The sequence below is a fragment of the Nicrophorus vespilloides genome, unplaced genomic scaffold (assembly GCF_001412225.1).
Source record: "Nicrophorus vespilloides isolate i.1.1-1 unplaced genomic scaffold, Nicve_v1.0, whole genome shotgun sequence".
Taxonomy (NCBI): Eukaryota; Metazoa; Arthropoda; class Insecta; order Coleoptera; family Silphidae; genus Nicrophorus; species Nicrophorus vespilloides.
The window spans coordinates 1-23830 of record NW_017099140.1 but is presented as its reverse complement, the minus strand read 5'-3'; the positions used below and the strand labels follow the sequence as shown (position 1 = coordinate 23830).

Below are 23830 nucleotides of genomic sequence, written 5' to 3'. Positions count from 1 at the left end.
ATGCTATTTACTATTTACATATATATATATACGCATGCACGCAGCAGCTGTAGTGTAAACCTATGAATATGTTTGATCATCCGGGGCATTATTTCATCGTGATTAAATTATATGTTTCCATCAGCCATCGGCATCAATTTATCTATAAAACGAGGCCGCGTTTTGTTCTAAATCACTTCGAAACTTTATTATTAATAATGAAAACTTTAAAGTGATTAGTCGACAACAGAGTGTCGCGTGCGCCGCCGGTTAACGAATCAATTTTACACGAGATTCAACCGTGTCCTCTCTTCCTCGCATCATACATAATTCATTGCATAATCCCGAACGTTGTTTCTTCACTTACACACAAAATATGACTAATTTATATGGCGATTAAAATTATTAACTAAATTTCACACTTTAAGAAAAAAATAACTACCAATTATCAGTTTTTTTCATATGTTTGTTATTTATAATTTAAGATTTAACAAAGATCAAGCACATTTTCATATTTCATTACTAGAAGATAACTTCGTAGTAATGGAAATGGAATTACAGTAATAACTCACATAGTACAGGTAACAATGTATTTAGTTTGTTTTGAAATTTACAATAATAAGAATATAGCTTTTATAAAAATTAAATTTTATGAACTATTTTTCATAGATGAAGTTGAAGATTTGTTAGAAGTAATTGAATTATCAAGTGAGACCAAGTAGATCATTAGAATAAATTAGCGATTCTTATGCAACGTAAAAGAAATATAAAATGAAATTGGAATGATAGATAATTTTTTATAATGGTTTTTCTGCAATACGACTTTCGAAATGGTCACATTCCAATTACAAATTATGTACATTACGCAGAAGATATTTCTATTTTCAAATAGAAAAACCTTACATAATACCCAGATTCTTAATAAGTGGTGTATTCATAAGTTAAATGTTGAATAGAATTAAAGGAATTATATATAATAATAATCCTTTTATCAGCGATGTTTCTGTAATGCGACATTCTTATCATTTGCATTCCATTCTTCGTAGCAACTTTATCAGTGCATGAACATGCAACAATTCATTTCTTTCTTTTCGCCTCACTTTGCATTGCATTAAACATAAGACGACTATAAAACATCGCCGCCTACATGTACTCCCATTCGCTTATCTGCTGTGCGTTAATTAACAATTATGTATTAATAACCCAGAGGTAAGATACTTTATTATTATTTCCTTATGGCGGTTCGTTGAATTGCTTCAAGCAACGTACAAAAAATGCAAATGTAATTATTACCAATGAATTGAATTGACAAAGGTAGTAGTAGTAGCAGTGAATTACGATCGTCTCTCGAAGTTGTTTACGTGAAACTTTTAGATATTTTCTGTTTCGTTAAAGTTTATTCGCAAAACAAGTTGTCTCCTTTTCTGTCTGTCTGTCTGTAAGCGTGCGTGTGTTTATATATATTTATGGTTTGTAGAAACGGCACTTATCGAACTGCTGTTGTTCCACGGAATTGCCAATTGTTCACTTGATGTGTACAGGTTCTCCGTTATTAAACTCATTTTTGTTTAGTATAATAAACGGCTTTGCGTTTCTTCTTTTCTTTTCCTGTTTGACAATTATTCTGTGCGGAAATAATGTAAAAATTACACAGCAATACCTCGTACAGTGAAACCGGACTAATCAACAACATACAAAAATCAACAACGTATAAACAAATAATTTTCTGCACTAATTTTGTAGAATTTTTACTAAATTTCGGATTAATTTGAAATAAAATAGAGTTGTTTTTGTTCAATTTCTTAATTCTGTTTTTAGAGTATATTAATATAGAGTATATTAATATAGAGTATATTAATATAGTTTAATTAAATTGGAATTGTTGAGTTGATTGACATGTGTTTCCTTTTAATTTGTTTTTCTTCAGAAATAACGTGAATATTACCAAAACTATGCAAATTAACAACATTTGTCACCATGTCAAATTTAACTTATTCTCAACAATTTGTGCAAATCGGAATTGGAGTGCTAATTGAATTTGGGTTAGTTTATAATATGTGTACATGTAAACTTTGTTATTATTACCGAAAACATGTAAATTTTTACAGTTTGCAAGACAAATTGCTGAGTCCTTGTAATATAGTGTTCGAAAAGATTGTATTATACGTTTCAAGAAGCAGCGATTTTTTGGGGAAAATGTAACATTTCTTAACTTTTAAACCTAGTTTATTTCGACAATCAAATGTTGGTTGTTGAAACGTTTGGGTGTGCGAAAGTGCTCTTTCAGTGTTGATGCCGGCATTAGTTTGAAATACCCATTGGAGAGATGAAAAACGTGTTGATTTACGATGCGGTTTTGGTTTAATTTTTCGAAAAGTGAACCGGCGTAAATAATTGTAGCAGTCGTACACACTGTTTTTGGGTTTTGGGAGGACAAAGTAAGCTCGCCTGGGACACGAACCACCCCTCCGCGGCAGTGTAATGGACTAAAGCCACTAACGTGATTCAATGCTCCACACCGAGAATTCTACTGTGGCTATAGCTTTGCAAGCAAATACGGCCCATTTATGTTTATGTTCATAGCGTTAAATACATACCCAAAGCACACGGGCCGAATGAAGCGTTCACCTCAAGTCTACCAACACCAACACCTGGATGATTTAGGAGCAATAACTTTGTGCGGATGCGACACTAAACTTGCGATGAAGAAACGCTCTATAGCCTTCATTAAACCCAACAAATCACCGAATTTCAACCACCCCAACGTCGAAATCTACATTTCCGTGTGATATCATTCTTTGTACGCCCATAAAATTCTATAATGTTCTTTCGCAAGAAAAAAAGGGCTTTCGGTGACACAACGAAAATAATATCTATACATTAAGAACATACAATAAAAAGGGACGAAAAAGGCTTCCTTTCAAATTTTAAAAACATTATTTATAGCGCCCTTTCATAAATTTATGATACATAAAGTACAAAAATATGCGACGTTTTCTCTTCCAAACAAATGAAATATTACAAAATTACTTATACAAATCATGAGAAATTATTGATGATTTAGTTTAGGGAAATTAAGTGTGAAAACTAGAATTATTAGCATGGATCTGGGAGGACGAATGAAGAGTGCAGCTAATTTAATTCCGTTAATAAAATTTAATATCCGTTCTACGTTTTCGACGGCCCTAACGCATTTATCGTTCGTATTCTGCAATTTATCAAACGTATTTAATAGCATTTGCCGAATACGCGTACGGCGGCTGCAATAAAATCACGTAATTTATGTACACGTATTAATTACAATTTAAGTTGACTCATATGTGGCGCCGCCGCCGCGTTTAAAAAAAAAGATTATTAGTAAACGTGAATATTCGAAATTTACGAAGCTTACAAATTTATTGTTATGACTGTTTTGTGTGTGTGTGTTATCATTATGTCTTGTCTATAATTAATTTCAACTAAGTTAACTTAATCTACTTTAGATTAGCAACAGTTGAGATTTAGAATAATTTAGTTGGATAATCTTTGTTTCAATTCTGGTTTTGTTGAAATACACCGAAGTTGTGAATCTATTTGAAGAAAGTGCTGAAATTTTCTATTCATTAATTAATTCGTAAAAAACGTAAGAAAACTACTTTTATTTGACAATAATTTTTGATGAGATTAATTAAAATGTAAAATTTTACATTCTGAGTAAAATGTGTAAATCAAAAAAACGCATAATTTCATTTTTATTAATTATGAATTTTTTTCAATTTTTTTGTTAAAGGTACATTTTGTTTTTCATATTTCAATTGAAACTGGATTTGCAGTGAAAAAAAATATATTTTAAACTTTGTTAACTTCGTAGATTGAAATACACAAAAAAACGTACCGGAATTTGGAAATGTGAATGCTGATGATGGAACTATATTCTCATCTATACTTCATCATCGCTCGAAAATAAAAAAAAAATATATGTTATGATGCTAATTGGTGAAAAGCTGGTAAAGCCACCACCACCATCGTTCGGGGGATTCGGATCAAAAATAACGCGAGCGCATTCATTTGTGGATGATCAAAGCCGGCGGGAAATGAAACTCGATGTTCAAATATTTTTTTCTGTGTGTGTGTTAGAGAGTTCTGTTTGGTGCAGATAAAAGCGCGTTATCTATGTGCATTCGAGACAACATAATATAGTTACGTAACAAAAAAGAAACAACAAGAGTGTTGAAAATAGATATAGTCGATAATTTTTGTAATGTTGCAAATATTTTTTTGCATTTCAATTTTTTTCGAAATTTATTTGTTTTAAATGGAAATAATGACTTAAATTTGAATGTTAATTTATTTGAAGTACTTCATTTGTTTGATCTTAATTGAAGACTTTTGATTGGATGAGAGCATTAGGTTGTAGTGCACACGTGTAGCGAATGAGGGTCGGTTTGAAGCGGCAGACAGTGAATTCGCTTTGTGTGTGTTTGCTTGTACACACGTGAAACAATAGATTGCGTTGGTCCCGAGCTTAAGTAACAAGTAGCGAGACATTGCATAAACCGCATTGCAGGCGGTCTGATAAGGGTGATGGTTTGCATTGTGATGCTGCTGCTGCTGCACAGTAGAGTTTCCCCCCCATCCAGCTAAGGGGGCAATTTCCACCTTAAGGGACTGACGAATAAACGAAAATTGTAAAGTGTTTCCATTTGGAAACTTTGGCGTGCGTCCTAATCGTAATTTCATTGAGACTGTTGTTCTGGTAATTGCGTGATTTAAAAGTCCCGCCTTGGCGGAGAAGAAGCAATCAATATGTATTCAAACTAACAACAACAATAATAATTAGAGTGAAGACATGTAGATACAAGAATAATCAAGTATATTAAGTATTAATTTCTGTTATTTTGAATAAGAAGTATAAAATGTAATGTGTAATGAAGTATAGAGATAACTAACAATAACTATGTTTTTCTTACAAGAATCTCTTAAGAATCTTACTAATTCAATTTAATAAATAAAATAAGAATCGAAAGTCTAGTGACTTGACTGTAGCCAATCTAAACTATCCTGATTCACTTATTATCAATCAAATTTGACACAAGTACTTAAAAATATGCTTATAAAAATAAGTTTCTTTAATTGAATATAATGGACATGCCTCAAATCAGTAATGTTAATAATATTTTTTTTTTCTCTTTCCACATTTGAATGGTATTGTATGCATTGACTAGATCCGGCCACCCTCTTCGGTCCCATTGGAATACAATATTAATGCATTCCCTCCATCCCCAAAAACCCCTCTTTCCCTATATATATACATATATATTCTAGCATGTTTCCATCGCCACGGCGACCGGGATAAATCATCCCCCGCGCGCGTCTCGTGCAAAACTAATACGTTTATGTCTCTTGCGCCAAAACCGTCCGCACTCCTCGCGCGCCCCCTCGACGAAATTGTTGGCACGCGTTCGTGTGTCCTCATGCCGAATCAATATCGCGGCGTTTTCTTTCGACGAAATGATTCCCGAAGAGCAGGCAATAGTAGCAGCAGCAAACACACACACACATTTAAAACAAACAGGCTTCAATCGTTTTCTTTTAAGCTTTCCGCTTTTCTATGCATCATCATCATCACCATCATCGTCATCATAACCATTTGGTGTTTTAATGATCGAATCCTTTAAAGGTGTTTGAAGTTGGTGGTTGTTGGTGGTGGACTAGAGGAGAAGGAGATGTGATTCGGCGATGGCCGGATGCAGTGGAAGAGCCGAAGGCGGCAAAGATGGTCTGGGATGGGCGAGGCGACGGCCCCACAGCTGGCACTGTTCCATCGAGGGCGCTGCTTACCATTCTCCTCCACCCCCGATGGACAGACGGCCGCATGGTAATTTGGTTATGACAGGGAAAGAAGAAGCGACGTCGATTAGACTTGAGTTATACGATATGTTTCGGTAGGGCCCCCCCTATTGGTTGGATGCTGCAATCCAGCCAAGATCCTCCGCCCATCTGGAAATCGTTTAATTATTGAACGAACTAATAAATTTCGCGCGTTTACCTTTGCTTTTTTTGTTTTGTTCATGTTACCCTCGTCATACGCAGCATGACTCATACAGAAAAACGCGTAGGGGAGAGTTTGCGTATTTTCCTTAACACGATTATAATTGATTTATTATACAACAAAAATACACATATTCAATTTACTTTCAAAAAGGAAACAAATAGATTATTCTAATTATTACTAATTAGTAATGACTGCTATAGACCATAGATTTTTTTCTCAATCGTTCAAAATATAATAATCAATCTGCAAACAAAACTTAAAGATAAGATTCAAAAAACAATTATTTAAATTGGCGTGTTGTAAAATGCACAACTTTTTACTCAACGATAAGATAACTATGAATTTGGTTTCTTTTTGTTGTTGTTGTTATTGTAATTATTACAAAACGCAACATTTTTCTAATTTTCAAATTAATTTATAACATATCACGTTTATAGGGAATGTATACATGATTTAATTATTTAGATATTAAAGATAAGATTAAAACAAGGAAAATTTAAGTGCAATATTTGGTTTTAATTTGTTTTGATTTATTCATTTTTTTAATTGAATTGAAATTTTACTTTCATTGTTATATGTACTAAATGCATATGTGAAATGTAGTTTCATAACGCTTACGCGATATTTATGAAAGCAATAAATAAAGCGGGGATACACCTATTTTAATTGAGGCCATTAATTACAGATAAGATTTGAAATATGCAAATGTTTTCGTTTTGTTTTGTTTGTTTTTGATGTTGTTCTTGCATGCATATGATATTGTAATACGTTGCATATGCAGAAAGCTTTTTCATTGATGCTATTTATAGAATCTAATTTTGTTAGTTTCATTATTGCAATGAACTGAAAGGAAGTTCGTATATGTAATATACATTTTCTTGGGAATAATATTGTATATTTTTGTAAGGTAAAGATTGAGAATTTTCAATAAGTATTCGATGCAACTGGAATTTAATTTATTTAAATAATAAACACGATTTCAATGAAATTACCTACTCTGTTTTGTTTAACTAAAAAAGAAAGAAAATTGTAACGTTGGAAACGCAAAAGTATATTTATGTGACTCGTTACCACCCGCAGCTGAATTCTCTCTCTCCGACAACAAATCGGAGCGGGCGGCGATTCCAGAGCCTCTGTTTACAAAACAAATTAGTAACGAAATTAAATTAGATTCATTCGAATCCTCCGATGGATTCGATTCGCGTTTTCGTGTTTTTTTTTTCTTCTTCGTTTTGTAACCGACACGAAATTAAATTACATTTTCGTTGGCGCGCTGCTCTAGTTTTCATTTTTTTTTCATAGCGTTTACAAAACAGAATAAATAACATAAAGCCGACTTGGATAATCGATGATATTTTTTTGTTTGTTTGTTTAAGACATAATTTTATTTGATTTAACTAACGAGATTCTGTTGTTCGGATTTGTTCCCAACTTTTCCATAATAAATAAACGAAATAATAAGTTTTAATTACTTTCAGTTCGATTAAAATTATTTCAAAGTAAAAATAATTACAATTTATACAAAATTTAATATTTTTAAATATATTTAATTAAAAAATGGTAAAATAAAGTAGATTTTTTCTCTAATTCCAGTAATTTTCTATGCTTTATATCTCTTTTTTGAACGATTTTTATTTATTCTTGTAAAATTATAACTAAATGAAAATTAATGGAAAAATAATAAATATTAGAAACTTTCTAAAAATAATACTTTTTTATTGGTTGTTAAGATTGTATAGGTATAAAGATAGCTTGTCAATTTTGATATACAAACAAATTTATGTGTAATATCTGTGTAACTTTAGTAAAAATTAATGGTAATAAGCGATATTCATTTAAATCCAATTCCTTGTTCTTTTCGTTCTTAATGCGAATGGAAGGAATTTAATAAAGCTCCAAATTGATATCCCCGAGGGTTCCGAAATTGAAATGAAAATTCGATTAGAAGAGCGATTTTTTTCGCCTCCTCCTTCTGCGCAATTGGAAATGAAATATCCTTCTTTCGCCTCGAACCCAGTCCGACTTTCTCTATATATAAGTCGTCCCTTTTATTCTTCCTCCTCCATTCGTCCTTTTCAATCATTCCGTTGTCCTGCGTAAGGAGAGGAGGAGAGGCGAAAGTTCAAAGCTGTTCCCGTCAGACGCTAATAATGATTTGAATTTTAGCGCCGCGGCAATTCCGCATTAAATTCGATGCTTCCTCAGAGACGTCGATAGAGGAAGCGTCGCGACGTCGGCGTCGGCATTTCCCCCGCAATCTTCCGGTCCAGAGAGTAATGTATATACTTATATATAAAGAGAGATTCGGCCACCGTTTCCAACTTCTATCTTAACTGCACAATCGGATCGCAGAAAACGTTAAAGAACGGAAACTGCTGTTCAAGGATAAGAGAGAAAATACATAAATCCAAACATTAATCAATGCTGATTAAGTTCAACTATTTGTTTGGGTTTCGGCTATTTCTGGCGGAAGCTTATTTTAGATTTTAAATTGACTTTTTTATTTATTTGTTTTTCATTTACTACCAGAGAAGTTGACGTGTTTCCTGGCACACTTATTGATTTTGTCTGATCGATTTATGCCACGCATCGAAGCTCACATTTAAAATATTCAACGAGATCAAATGTGAAAAAAAATAACACGTCGATCATTATTTTTCATGCTGAAAAGTTTTGTTAACTAGGAAACTCACTCTTTTTTTGTTTTTGCGAATGCATGAAAGATGCGTGTATGCAAAACAATCTCGTGTGTTTCGTGCAAATTCAATGCAATGTTTTTTGTTTTTGTTTTGTTTCTTTCGTCTTTGCACACTGTTTTTAATGATTTAATCAATAGGCCGCCCTTTCCTCGTCTCAAAAGTACTTAAATTCAAGAGTTGTGAGTAAAGTTGCGAACTTATTTATTTTTTCCTCTTTCTCTCTCTTATTATTTCAATTAATTTGAAAACGCGCACAAGTAGTGTAACATGGAATATAACATATAACACACACACTTATACACATTGCGCTCTGCACTCTGAATAATAGATTCAATGGACAGATATAACCTACTCGGCTATATTTAACCAGCCACAATGGCCATTCGTTATGTTCCCGCGCACCCCTTCTCGTTTTCTATATTTAATGCGAACGGTCTAATTATAGATAGGCGTTTTAAACGTGCTCTACGTACGAGGATAAATCAACCTGTTGTGTGTGAGTGTGAGAGGGTTTGGTTTTTTTCCCCAAAAAAGATGTTGCTGCGCCCCAAAAACTTTCGTTGCTAATAGTACTTTATTATGTGTTTGTGTTTGCAGGAAGCGGAAGAATGGACGGGCAACGCGCTTTGGACTTGATGCCTTTACTGCAGGAGAGGCTTGTTATATTAACGGGCGGCAGGGACAGACGGGGTGGGCCAGTCCTGTCTTTTCCTGCGAGCCCACGACGGGAAAGGGCCAAACCGGAAGACTACAAACGCCTCCTGCAATACCTCATGGCAATACCAAAGTAAGTTTTAATCCTTCCAATTGATTTATCGTACCCCTCCCTTGTCTCTCTCAAGACTTATGACATTAATTTAGTCAACTAATTATGATTTATAACAGTATTAACACCTACACAATTGATTAATTGTTAAATTTGATTACAAAAGTTTAATAATTATAAACAATCAAATTTCAACAATAAAAAGAGCTCAACTATAACAAGAAGAAATTTAGATTTAGTCATTTAGATTGAGAATTCACAGTATAAAAATTGTGCAATTTAGCAGTTTTCTTACTTTTTTTTTATAATCTGGCTAGTTGAAAATACCCGATTTATGAGCAGAGTGTGTAGCAGTTTGGAGTTTTTTTTGTATACAGCCGGAAACTTTGTAATTTATATGTATATATTGTTGGGGGATTTCGTTCGAATCGCGGAAACGAATTTAATGGCGGTTTATTTGTGTGCGGAACGTGGCGCATTTTAAATTTTTCGTAATTGCATGGAATTGGGAACAGCGGAGAGGACGCAGCTTGCTTGCTGGCTGCAAAAGCCATATCGTTTTCGCTGTTAAATGCATTCACTTTGCGGTTCTATCTCCTCCAACACAGCCTCACATTTTTCACAATGTTTATCCAATGCTGTTCAGTTAATTGGTTTCCATTCGAATTTATTATTTTGCATACAATTACTACAAACTATGAGATTCGTTAGATCATTTGCAAAAAGTACTGCAATCATGAGAATGTAATAAAAAATAAACTTAAGTTTTCTAATAGGAAATATTCCGAAGCTTTTCACGTTCCATTTTATTGCTCCTGACCAAGTTCAATTTTTTCTTTTGATACTGCATAAAACTTTTCCTTGAGCGACTTTTTCTTTGTTTCATACATACACATATATATATATTTTATTTTTGTTCATTTCATTTTACTTTGCTGGAGTTTCCAAGTTCTGCAAATGAGAAGTTAATCCTGATCCCATTTTATTGCAAATATTTCGAAAGGAGCTTTCCGCGCGGAGTCAATAAAACGAGGAAGCTGTATATTTTTTTTGTTCCGCCTCAACTCTGCGGGAAACTTTCTCGTTTCATCCGCACGACGCGCCGTAAAGCTTCGGTGGTATCTATTTTTTTTTGTTCTTGTATTTCGACGCTTTAAGAGCGTGAGTGAAGAAGTGCAAACAAACGAGGAGAAAAATAAGTTGGCGGTGGTGGCGGCGCCGGGTGAGTTAGAAAAATCAATTAAAAAAAATATATTTATGTGGGGGGATCGATCGTAAGCGTTTTGTAGACGTAAAGAAAGAAATAAAAGTATATTGAGCGCGATTGGAATAAGGAATAATGTCTGGTAATTACGTTAATCTAGAGATGCGAAGCGGATTTCGTTTGGAAACGACAGGTAATAAAGTTTAATAACGGCGAAGGCATTTTTATTGAAGCTACCCCCGTATATTCTCACTCAAATGGGAAATGATTATATATTATTCTAGATCTTATAGCTTTTGCCTGACGTGAGATGTTAATGATAGTAAGTCGTATCAATTGGTTATCGCAAAAATTGATGAAACTGAAATATGCAATTACGTCTATGTTTGTTCGTAATCCTGAAACATTTGTGTCAGATATGATCAATGATTGAAGTATGCACACCGTGTGTGACTCATATTAGGAAAAGTGTGGATACAGCTTAATTCGCTGCACTAAATGTAGATATTCCGTGATGGAAGTAAATGGATTTACATTTTGTTCACTTTTTCTCCCGATTTATGAATAATGCAATGTTTCTTTGTCTGCTGCTTGGTTTTCTATTTTTCTTGGATGCATTTTTTTCATCAACATGGATGGATATATCTATCTGTGTGAATTGAATCATCGGAAATGGCATTCGTTTTTATCTTGCCTGCAGTCGTCGGCGCCGGCTCGGATGAATGGCCATTATTGCGTTCGAAGTATAAACCAAAACATATTCTGAATCATAAGACCGTCGTGTGTCCTCCGTCCATACATACATACATAGAAGAGAAGAGTGAGGTTTATTTAGAATATTACTCACTCGCTCCAAAAATATTACATACACACGAACACAAAGACGCGCAAAGGTTGGGCAAAAACGTAAATCCAGAAATATACATACAAACACACACACATAGAGCGCAAACACTTTGCTTCCTAAAACTAAAACTCGAGAGTGAAAAATCACATCTGACTGTTTGCATTCGCATTTATTGTATTAAGTGGGCTTAAAGTGGGTTTGAAATAAAATATAAAGTAAAAAGGCGAGAGAGAGAAACGGGTAAAGCGCATTTCTCTTGGATGAAATATGAACGTGTACGGTCGGTTTTCATGAATTTTTCAGGAGCTTTCCTTCCTCTACTCTACTCTTCTGAGCCCTTTTTTTTATAAATTAAATGGCAACCCGGCCGAAAGTAATTTCTCCCCGTAGCACAAACACACACACACGCACAACATACAAATTTCATTTGTCTAAAAGCTCGATTCGAGAATCTGTGGTAAATTGACCGGCAACAGCACGAGCTTACGATGGATTTCCTGAAAGCGCGAACATGTTTATTGAATAATAAGATAGCGGATTGATTCTGCACCCTTCGTTTTAGCTCTGCTTTCAGAGACCAAATTCAACTGGAAAACAAATCCAATAAAAGTCTTTCCGATTTCTTTACTTATATACGACTAGTATCCTTCAGTCATGATGTTTATGTTGCTTTTGTGTTTAAACTTATATCATTTACAGTTTTCAAAGTTTAATTACTATCCTCTACGCAGATTGTTTAACTTCTGGTTTAGGGTCCAAACCAAATACAGTTAATTTTAATTAATTAAATATTACTTCTCTATTCTTCAATTTACATTTGTTAAAAGATTACTCTGATTTGTTACAAGTTTAAAAAATAATGCGGTATTTTTCATTATTCAGCTGAATACGTTTGTAATTATGTAGCACTGTAATACAAGAGAGTGAGCGTGATTCATCGGCATCCTTTGTCGTTTTGAGAATGTCATTCGATTGAGACGTGTACAGTGCGAGGACGGAGGAGGAGGAGAGCCCTTCTATCATTGTTTGGGTCGAGGGATCAAAGTGGGCTTCTATAATCCTCGCGTTGCTAATTCGACGTGGCACCAGGGTGAGGGTGTTTCCCCCATCATTTACAAAACCCAAGTTCTAATTTGAGAACCGCAGATATTTATAGACGGCGGAGACAAACTGTTTCATTTCTTTCTCACGTGATGGATTTCGATTTATCGTCATTAAACAACCCCGTGCCACTTAAAATCCTCGTAAGGATTGATCACACGTCCGTATACTAAAAATAGTGAAGCTGGTTTATTGCTGTATCTCAGTGATATGTGAAAATATTTTGAATAAAATAATTAGTTTTGAATCTATGCAAATTGATGATCGAACTTAGTTCACTATTATCGTGTTTAACTTGGAACATCTGCCATAACTATTTGCAAACATCACAATTCAAGCGTAGTGTATACTTGTAGCCCTGTTATTATGAACTACAACGATGGCATTGTTTCCGTTTGCATTGATCCAAATAGCTTAACACCTGCAATACTCGTGTCAATTCAGGATGCAGAGTCCTGCGGCTACGCGAATGCCAGCCTTCCATCCTTCGACCTGTCTCCTTCCTTCTGCAGGAAACGAACGAAGCAACGTTTCGCGTCCCCTCACGCGCAATTTAATGCTAAATGTGCGCGTTCACCCTGCGGCTCCTGCAGGAATGTTTACTTAAAAATCCATCTGGATTCCATTACCGTACCGCGAGTACAAAGAATGTTTATATTAAAAAAATATATATTTTTCCGCCTTTTGTCCATCTCTCTCATTTTATGCAATGAAAAATAATCAATACAAACTAACAATAAACGTTCACTAAAGTTCCCGATTGAAGTATTTTAGAATTATTAAACACAATTTCGTGTAACTTATTTTTGCAAATAGATTCAATTTCATAAACTATTTGTTTTCATAAATCATCTGGATTTCCTCGAGGCTCTATTGTATTTGCTTTTCGCGTTTTGGAATGCTCGCATGGTGGACGTGTTTATTTTGGAAGATCAATAAAGAAGTGGGATAAAATAGATAATAATAATTTGCAGCTTCGGCTCTCGAAACGGTTGATTGGCACTTGGGTGGATGGGGGAGGCGAACGCTCCATTATCCGTAAGAGGATTTCCCATTCCCGTGTTCCGTGGGAGAAAAAAAAATATGGGGAGAATAATCCGGTCCCATTATTCTGGTGTGCGAGTTTTGTTGCCAGAGCGGCTCAGTTTTAATTGAATCCATCGATTTTCGTTTTCTTAATGTCACTGGGTTGTTGCGAAGCGCGACTTGTCCATCCATCCATCCATCCCTTACCAACTGCAGTTTATTCCAATCATTACTATACATTATCGGGAAACTTGTCTGCATAGATTTCAACAAATAACCAACATGAGGGAAAACACACAGAACTTCCTGTTCCCCCAATGACCTCACTTGCACGATTCATCATTTCCGTAACACACAAAAAAGTGTTAAGTATTCATGATTTACGTTTCACGTACATAAATCATTTTTTAACAGTATTTCAGAGAGAAAAAAAAACTTTGCCATGAAAATGATGAATTAAACTTCAAACAAGCATCAACTGTTCATGATAAAACTTTTATAGGAAAGTGGATTATTTCAAAATCTAATCTAATTATTACATACGTTTTGTATAACTCAATACAAATTATCTCATTGATAATCCAAAAACGTAAAACTGTATTTAAAATTAATGCATTATTTAAAATCTAGTCAATAATTTTTTCAAAACGAAACAGAAATAATATTGGAAACTTTAATCTATATATTATACTTTTTCGTTTCATTGATGTGTCAGACGTGATTGATTCCATTGACGGATTGTTATTTCTTTCATATATTTATTTTCTTCTTTTTTTTCGGAGAAGAGATTTGGTAGGAATTTTCGTTTCCGACGTCGTCGTCCGACGACGTTCCATGAATCACTCTCAAAGTGTCGTGTCAATATGTCCGTGTGCTTCATTCTTTCATATTATTTATTTTTTGTTGTTGTTGCATGTCGTTCCACGTCTGCTGTTATTATTTTTCTGTCGCCTTCACATGATGTCCAACTTCCAATTTTATAGTGTCCATCACATATTGAATTTAGTATTTTCAATTATTGATATTTGGAATTGGATTTGAGTATCAGTAAACTCCTTTTACCATAAACGAATTTATATTAATTAGTTTGATATTTTCTAACTCATTTATTAGAAATTTATATGGAAACTTGTATATTTCTTATTATTACAAATATGATTGATTTCTATATTTGTAAGTTATGTGTTTATGTACTTTTTTTACCTTGGATGAATTATTTATGTCATATGTTAAAAATTGTATAATAATTTACTCATTTTCCGGAAGACTTACAACATATTAATGTGTATCTTTTAAACAATTCGGTTTGTATAAAGAAAGTAATTATAATTTAGCAAAATTATAGTGTTTTTTCGTGCATACTAGGAAAGATCGATAATTCCCACTACACCGGCACAGTTCACTTCCCACGCCGACGGCGATAAAAAAAAGGAAGGAAAAAGAAACGTTTGAGCCAATTTAAATCAATTCGCTTATTAGAGTTGCACGTCTTAATAGCTTCCTGCTACAGATTTATGGGTATGTTCACATAACTGGAGCTTAATTTATGTTTTTTTTCTTTCGGTGCACATGCCTTGGTGGCATTTTTACAATCCGACGTCCAAAATAATTTACTTTTATATGTGCTGAGGTGGAACGAGGAAATCGAAGTCGAATAAAGAAAGAAAGAAAGCCAGAGAGCTGAGTGCAGCAACAAGAAGAAAGAGGTGTTGGTAAAGTTTAGAATTTAATTGCGGCCTTTGGAAGTTCAGGGAAAGAAGAGAGAGAGAGAGGAGTAAAGTTCGGAGCAATTTGAAGGCGATTTTCGGAAACTTTACAAATACATGATATAATGGGATTAGAGCACAGTTTAGCGCGATACTTCTGCGACGAGGTTTTAACTAAACAAAGACAGAGAGAAACATTTCCACTTCGTTTATATATTTAGCGGAAAAGAAGTCGCAGGAAGAATAAGTTAAAAAAAGGAAGCAGAGTCGTTGAGAAATTAGCGGTAATTTCTGTCGTTTCGTGTTATGGGGGTTTTGAATTAGTGGTAGCAGGAGAAGGATGAATGCGTGGCGAATGCGTGCTCGTGAAGAAGTGTAAAAGAGGTGATGAACAACAAGAGCGAAGGCCGTATTTCATTCATTCGAGACCGGAGATAAATCATAATTAAATACCTCGCCTCGACACATTCTCTCTCTCTCTCTCTCTCTGTCTGTATGTATGTATGTTTCAGTTGATTCATTCGTTTTTGCATGGAACAACTTCCACACGTCTATCTAGATATGTTTTAAAATTAAATTTATTATCATTACAACACGGCCCTTTTTTTTTGTAATTTAACACCGGTCGACGTGATGCAGTTCGTTATCATCTAGATTTGTAAAATTATTACACTTTTTATATATTACATCAACACATGCACTTGTTATACCACTGTAATTAAGCAATCTATAATATAAAACGAAATTCAAAATTACTGCATTATTTCTGTCTTTAAATATTTGTTTTTGAACTTTGCAATCTCAATTAATATTTAGAAAATATTGTTGTTAGTGAAAAAGTAAGCAATTATTATATTTTTTGGTAACATTTTTCTATCTTCAAATAAGAGAATAAGTTGTTATAACTTGCAGATAGTAAAACTTGGAAATTGTCCTGATATTGCGATGATAAAAACGTCCTCTCCTCTCGTATTACACTTGGAAATTCTGTGAATTAATCTCGTGAGATTATCGTTTGGTCTCAGCAGAAAGAAGATGGCCAAATTCATTTCTTGCTTATACAACAAAGTCACCAATAAAAAAGCGATCCTTTTGTTGTTGTTGTTGTTGTGCAAAGGAAACTTGGCGCTTGCGAAGAAGATAAAAATGAGGCAAAGGGAAGTAGCAGAAGCAGCATTATGTTCAAGATTGCGGTTATCAGTTTCGTCCAGGAGGAACAACTGGCCTCCTGGGAGAATCCATTACACGCTCTTATACACACCGCAGCAGAACTTCCTCGAACGACAGATTAATACATGGATATTACATCCGATAAGAATGTACACAGGATTTGTCCGAACGATATCCGCAGTCCAAAATTAAATTTGGACATGAGGCTGCGTTGAGAAATCAAAAGTTAGATTTAACTGGGATGTTTCAAGCAGCAGAGCCAAGCCATGAATATTAATGATTCGTAATAATTTTGCTTTCAGTCTCAACGTTAAAAAAGAATCGAGCAAACAGAACGATCGATTTGGGGGTTCAACTACCCCATCAGTATCAATCTTGACTTTTTACTTTATTTCTTTCGAGGGATACTTCCGCCCTTTGTATGAGTCGGAATGGGTAAAGTTTGTGAGACAATCGAAGATCGTTTTGAATCCGGACGATATTTATGGTCCTCCTCGGAAGAGCGAAATGAGAATTCGAAAATAAACCGCCTCCGTTTTGTGTCACAAACAAACGCTCAATTTAACTTCTTCTGGTTGCTTTTTTTTTCTTTGTTTGTTTGATCTTTCACCGAAATTGGACGATAATCGAATCCAACAATTACTTTAGAAAATAGTAATGCAGCAGGAAGCAGAAATCGATTAATTTAACGACTCTCTCTATATGAAGTTAAATGAAGCAATAAAATGTACCGTTTGTTAAGCGATTTGCAGAAGAAATGTTCGCACATAAATTTCTGGCAGGGTTTATATGTAAAGCAGCTGCACACGTGGGACGGATTCGTTTCCGAGTCTTAACTTCGGCGTATTGTAATAATTGTAATTAATGAATGAATGAATGATGGTGCATTCCTGTGGTGAAAACGCCAGTTGATTATTAACTTTCCAGCACAAAAGCCTTTATGAATCTGCGATCATAGTTTCTAGAACAAAGTCAAATGAAAATTCCGTAAATTTCTGCAAAATTGCAATTATCTGTCTGTTAATGTAATCATTTAATGAATTTTACAAAAATATCATTTGTACTCGAAACACGCATTTTTTTGTTGTTGTTTTGTTCTGATTGAATTGCAATTATGCGAAATAATTGATGCAACGTATTTCATATATTTCATTTTATTCCCATCGCGTTTTCCAATCAATTATTACGCAATCCAAATTGAATATCCGAAATTGCCGTTTAAATTATAACATTTATTTATATCAATCGAATTATTAATTTTGATTTATTTTATTTTTTTAAATCGAATTGCAACGAATTTTGTTCACGTATTTGCAATTATTGTAAACTTTTATCAATGAAATAATTGTGTCGTTTTCCCCCGGTAATCTAATCGTTGACGAATGAATTTAGCGAGGGGAAGTATCTTGAATACATGAATTGTTGTCGAGAACTGGTTTTGTGGCTTCGCGAGAATGATGAATCATTTTCTGTCTGTTTCTGCAGATACGATTTATCAATTGTTAAAATATGTATTCAAGTTCATTTCACAGTTTGGAAACTCAGTAATGAAGTAAACAATGATATTTAGATTAGTTCATTAATTGTTTAAACATTGGGTCAAAAATGACATTTTTATGGCTATTAACGTGAAAATGCTTATATTTGCAAGATTTTACTTTTATTTCATACATAGATTAAACATATATATTATGGATAAATCAGAAGCCCAAATGAAAGGGTTTACATGAATATTCATGACTTCAACGACAAATTAGGGCGGATATATCCGCCACTCAACATTTGAAATATTCATAAATCTATAATGCGTTTAGACACCGATTTTATACAAATCAACGGTTTTTGTTGTAAGGTTTTCGATGAATACACTTTCTTTTAATATTATTGTTGTTGTTGGACTTAACATTTGCTGACAATGCAAATTCGTAACGTTTGAACCTGAGCAAAAAGAAATACGGGTTTCTTTTTTTCGACGTACGCGAAATAAATGTAATTCTGACCTAATTAAACAAGTGGCAAAACAATTAACCCGAAAAACGGACGAAGATTAAGTGCACTTGTCCGAATGAGTTAATTTAATTAAAAGCAAAAAAAAACTTTATTTCGATGTTTGCTACAAGTAATTATTTGACAAACATTGTTTTCTTTAATTGCGAACAATGCTTAATTAATCCGATGAGTTTATCAATTATTTATTTGTCTTTGGAACTGGAAGCGGTTATTTCTCCGGCTTTACGATTAGGTTTAATGAAGTAATTAAGGAACATGCATACTTGCATATTTCCGACGCTCGACGCTATCTCATTAACTATGAATTTCAATTCTAAATATAGTAATGATACGCTTTGAAAATTCTAGCAATAATTTGCTTCGATTATAATTTTTTGTTTGCTTCTTTGTTAGCAATTAAACATAAATAGAAATTACTTTAATTTACTTATAATTTTCTATCTGCGAAAACGTTATTTTCTAATTCAATAAATTGATTTGCTTTAAAGATTTTAATCATTATTTGCAGATATTTATTATATGAAATAGAGCAAAGTTACTTTTTTTTCTGAATAAATATGCGGTAAAATGTGTATGGAAATAATACAATTTATCATTTAATAATGTGAATTGATTGGACACCTTTACGATAAATTTCTATGTAAAAATATTAACGTTCATTGCTAATAACGCGATGGTGATCTCATTGCATCCAATTAGATAACAGAATTAGAAAAAGTAAAGAAAAACCCACCACGCAACGCATTGGCTAATGCGGTTTATCCTTTCTACTCGGCATAGTATATTAAAATAATAATGACGTTAATTAAATGGTATTTTACTGGCGCCTTCTACGATTTACCATTTACTATCAATTATGTCCCAAAAGTTCTCCATTTCTGCATAAGTTTTCGATCCTTTTTTGCGCATTTTCAATTTGCAAATTCGTACGCGTGAAATTCCAACAACGTTAAATTTCTTTATTGCATTTTCCGCGTATATTATTGTATTACTTGTTTTTGCCCGGAGTTTTTCCTAAGCAGATTAAAACTCGACGAGGGACGACCCCCATTACAATTTTCGCACATCTCTTTTCCTTTCCGCATTTTCACGTCCATCCAGCACAGTTTCATTAAACACGTTTATATTTTGTATGTGAATCTAATTTTACTTTCATTTTATAATTTGATTTTGGGTTCTATAGTTTTGAAAACTTTAATATTTATAAAATTTCACGTATTTGTATGTTACGTAATTGAATTTAAAGTTTTTTTTATGATTGTATAAAATTTGTACGTGTTTTAAAGAGAACTATTATCAAAATGCTTTCATGATGAGTGTTTTGTTGTAAAATCGAGTTGTTATTGAGTGGGCTGCTTTTCGCATTCAATCAAATCATTTTAATTATTGTATTGAGAATAATTTTCATCAGCAAATTAACAGAATTTTGCGACTTGTTGAAGTGGATCCAGTTCCGTTTTGTTTGGTCCATTGTTCCCTCGACATTCGTTTTCTTGCGAAGAGAACTCCCGCTTCGCGTTTAATGCGCACTTAATTAGTTTTCTATAACGAGCTCCGCCATCAATTCGTTTATCCAAGAATAGAACGACGGGGTGGAGGATCGTGGGTCTTTCCTGCATTCGGTGACGCATAAATCAGACGTGTTAATTGCAACAACAAAAAGATACGATCGCAGTTTTAAAATAAGAAATAATAATTTTGATGGAAACTGCAGTGAAAGCTATTACTAATAATTAAAAGTGTCCAATTTTGAATAAATGTGAAAAAGTTATGAGTTATCATGTATGTTATTGGGTCAAGGAAGAAACAGCGTACAAATAAGAGCAAAGGACACACACAGTAATTAAGAGGATAAGTGTCCTTCCTGTCCTGCCCTGTTCTCGAGGACCGCTGACGAAGTGCACGCCAAGAATAATCAGCGCAGTTTGTGTTATATAACAATTGCACTTGCAGATGGCCTAGTTCTTCTCATCTTGCGACTGCATCCAAAGGAGAAGAGCTAATAGCAGCGAACCGCTGAAACTTCACTATAACCACCTTTGAAACGGCATTATTTCGAGTACTCAGCTTTTAATGAATTGATGGAAATGTATTCAAAGAGTGCTGCTTCAACTTTCAAATTGTTAAAAAGTATATGATTTGATGTGACTGTTTTAATAAGATTCTTGTTGGATGAAACGTTTCGTTTCGGTCATTTGAAATGTAAGATGTTTTACCATTATCTTCTCTTGGCCGTGAGGATGTAAAGAGAGTACTTAGCGTACATTTCTCGGTCTGCACAGATGTGCCTTCATGGGCTTGTGTGTTATTCGTAACAAACGGTTTATTATATCAAATTGCATTTGCGGTGGCTATTAAATACGACAGACGATTTTTCAAGCGCGAAATAGCAACAGTTCACACTTTGTGTGTGTGTGTGTGTCGGTTTATTTATTATCCGTACTTATATATATTTGGAGCATCTTGCATACGTCCATTCATAAAGTTTTATTGCACCTATGAGTGTATGCAAGCATACGTCGAGGTGTCTGCATGTGGGTTTTTGCCACTCTGATAAACTGCACACTCGCAGTCCACCGGCTCCAATTCATAAATTATTCACGACGAAGGACGAATTCCTTAACTACAATAAACAAATATTTAGCACCTTCGGGATTTAGCTACCACATTTCTAATATGCTTATTCTCTCACAATCTAAATACTCTACTTTAGACATTCTATTTCATTGTTTTACATTTCACTTGGATTGAAATACTTATGCTTTTATAATTAAATTATTTTTTTTCAGCGATGAATGTCGTTCGTTGGGTTTCACCGTTCTTGTGGACATGCGTGGCTCCACGTGGTCCACCGTGAAGCCCATACTGAAAGTTCTGCACGAACATTTTCCACCTGGTGCCGTTCACCAAGCGCTGATCGTGAAGCCGGACAACTTCTGGCAGAAACAGAGGACGTCGCTTGGTTCACATAAGTACAAATTTGAGGTGAGCAAAAAGCAATCATTCTGCCTCTTCCTCCTTTTTCCTCATTTTCAGTGCGCTTAACGAAAATGCAAAACGAAATTTGTCCTGAATATTCATTTGTTTGTCGATACCTTCGCATTAAAGAGAAAAAAAATAATGAAAATAATTAGGAAGACGGAAATCGTTCATGAATATTCATTATCAAGGGATGAAATCTTCGGGATTGCGTTTGTTTTTTTTATTATATTTCCATAAACTTTTTGATTTATGCGAGCTTTGTTTGGCGGTCATATTAGCATTGGATTAATGCTCGTTTAATTCTAGTCTTAGTTTCTGTTATCTTTCCGGTTTTGTGAATGGTTTTAAAAATGTTTGCAGACAAATATGATAAGCCTAGAAGCCTTGCCGAAGATAATAGATACCTCACAGTTGACCTCGGATTTAGAGGGGACTTTAAGTTACGACCACAGCTGTTGGCTGGAGACGAGGAAGGCCGTGGAGGAGTTCTCGTGGCAGGCGTCCGATCTACTGGATCGTCTGGACGATCTGCAGGAGGATTTGGCCAGGAACGACTTTGCCGAGGACGTGAGCGGTGCCAAGCACAAGATCGACCTGCACAACGAGATGCGGAACAAGATCAAGAAGGTGCCTCTCGAAGACGTCGACATGTTAGGTGAGAGTCGTGTTATTGTTTGCACGTACGCGGGCGCATCGTTCCCCTGTTTCTCCGGAATTGAAGGTTTTCAGGGCGCGCGCTAATATTAGGTAACTGGGACTCAAACGTGACTGAAATTCCTGCACTTCCATATCTCTTCGCCGTGTATTTCCTGCAGCATCCGAATGGGACGCTCATCTCCTCGCCCAACTCGCTGCAAAGAGCAAAATTCGCCGGAATTTTAATTTAAATTTTATCATGCTCACGGTTTATAATAGAAGGAATGGAAGACGTGATTCTTGCCTGAAAACATTCCGTGATTAAAAATGCTTTGTACCAACATTCTATTAAGAAAAAATACATTGCATGAACTTATTTTAAATATTAAATAAAATAGAATAAATTTGAGTGAAACACGACAAAATATAAAATTGTTTTATGATATAATTGCACATCGAATCACGTAAAATTGTATAATTTTTGATTGGATAGGTTTTGTAAACGTATAAAAACCTGTTGCATTCTGTATTTTGTTTGTGTCGTGTATAAACGTTTAACGCAATCCATCCGTTATTTGCAAATTTTCGATGATTGTTTATTCGCGAATTAAACGCATACTAATTACGAAGAGATTCCAATAACCTATTCGTTTGAGCGTTGATTCGCGCAATTGCAAATTCTGCATATGTATGCGGACAAGGTCGTCGGATGGTAATTATTAATCCGCGCATACTTTCCAACTCGAAATTTCGCAGAAGCGAAAGTATGCGTTTAATTGATGTTCGATCAAAAGGGCACGTCCTCAATTGATTCCTCCCCATTGTCGCAGCTGCAATTTATTGTATCAATTAATGAATTAGCACGGTCGGACGGAGTTTCGCGAAAATATCTTCAATTGATGTTGTTCCGAGTACTGTATTTGCTGCTGGTGTTGCAGGATGATAGACGAGACGTTCTTCACATCCACTTAACGCTGTGTCTCGCTCTGTTGTTGTTCTGGGAATGCGGTGATAAATATTAAGTTGCAAGTTCACACTTTCCCTTGCCGTTATTTAAACTGTTTTCGGGGAGGTTTATTTGAACGCGAATTACAACCATATAGATAAAACCACAGTAATATATCTACACTTGTTAGAATCCCCAAAGATTCAGCTTTCATAAGCATCTTTTGGATTTTGTCTATCTATTATAGTTATCGAGAAAATCAAAGAAATGTGAAGACACTGCTTTTCGAACGTAAAATTTTCATTTTCTCAACTTTGAACGCGAATTGCAGCCAAACGGATAAAACCACAGTAATATATTTATACTTGCTAGATTCTCCAAAGATTCAGCTTTCATAACCATCTTTTGGATTCAGTCTATCTATTACAGTTATCGAGAAAATCAAAGAAATGTGAAGACACTGCTTTTCGAGAGTTAAATTTTCATTTTCTCAACTTTCAACGCGAATTGCAGCCAAACGGATAAAACCACAGTAATATATTTATACTTGCTAGATTCTCCAAAGATTCAGCTTTTATAAGCATCTTTTGGATTCTGTGTATCTATTACAGTTATCGAGAAAATCAAAGAAATGTGAAGACACTGCTTTTCGAGAGTTAAATTTTCATAATCTCAACTTTCAACGCGAATTGCAGCCAAACAGCTAAAACCACAGTAATATATT

The 23830-nt window shown here is 34.5% G+C and overlaps 1 protein-coding gene across 1 annotated transcript in view; it reads left to right on the top strand.

The window, feature by feature from the left end:
* The window catches only part of LOC108564080 (triple functional domain protein-like), a gene marked incomplete at its 3' end in the record, with an annotated part of 29205 nt that extends 7026 nt beyond the window's left edge, over positions 1-22179 (top strand). The window contains exons 2-5 of the mRNA XM_017922986.1: positions 5639-5836; positions 9310-9499; positions 21332-21527; positions 21885-22179. Coding sequence (XP_017778475.1) covers positions 5698-5836; positions 9310-9499; positions 21332-21527; positions 21885-22179 — 820 coding nt within the window. The remainder of the gene's footprint in view (positions 1-5638; positions 5837-9309; positions 9500-21331; positions 21528-21884) is intronic.
* Positions 22180-23830: the final 1651 nt, after the last annotated feature.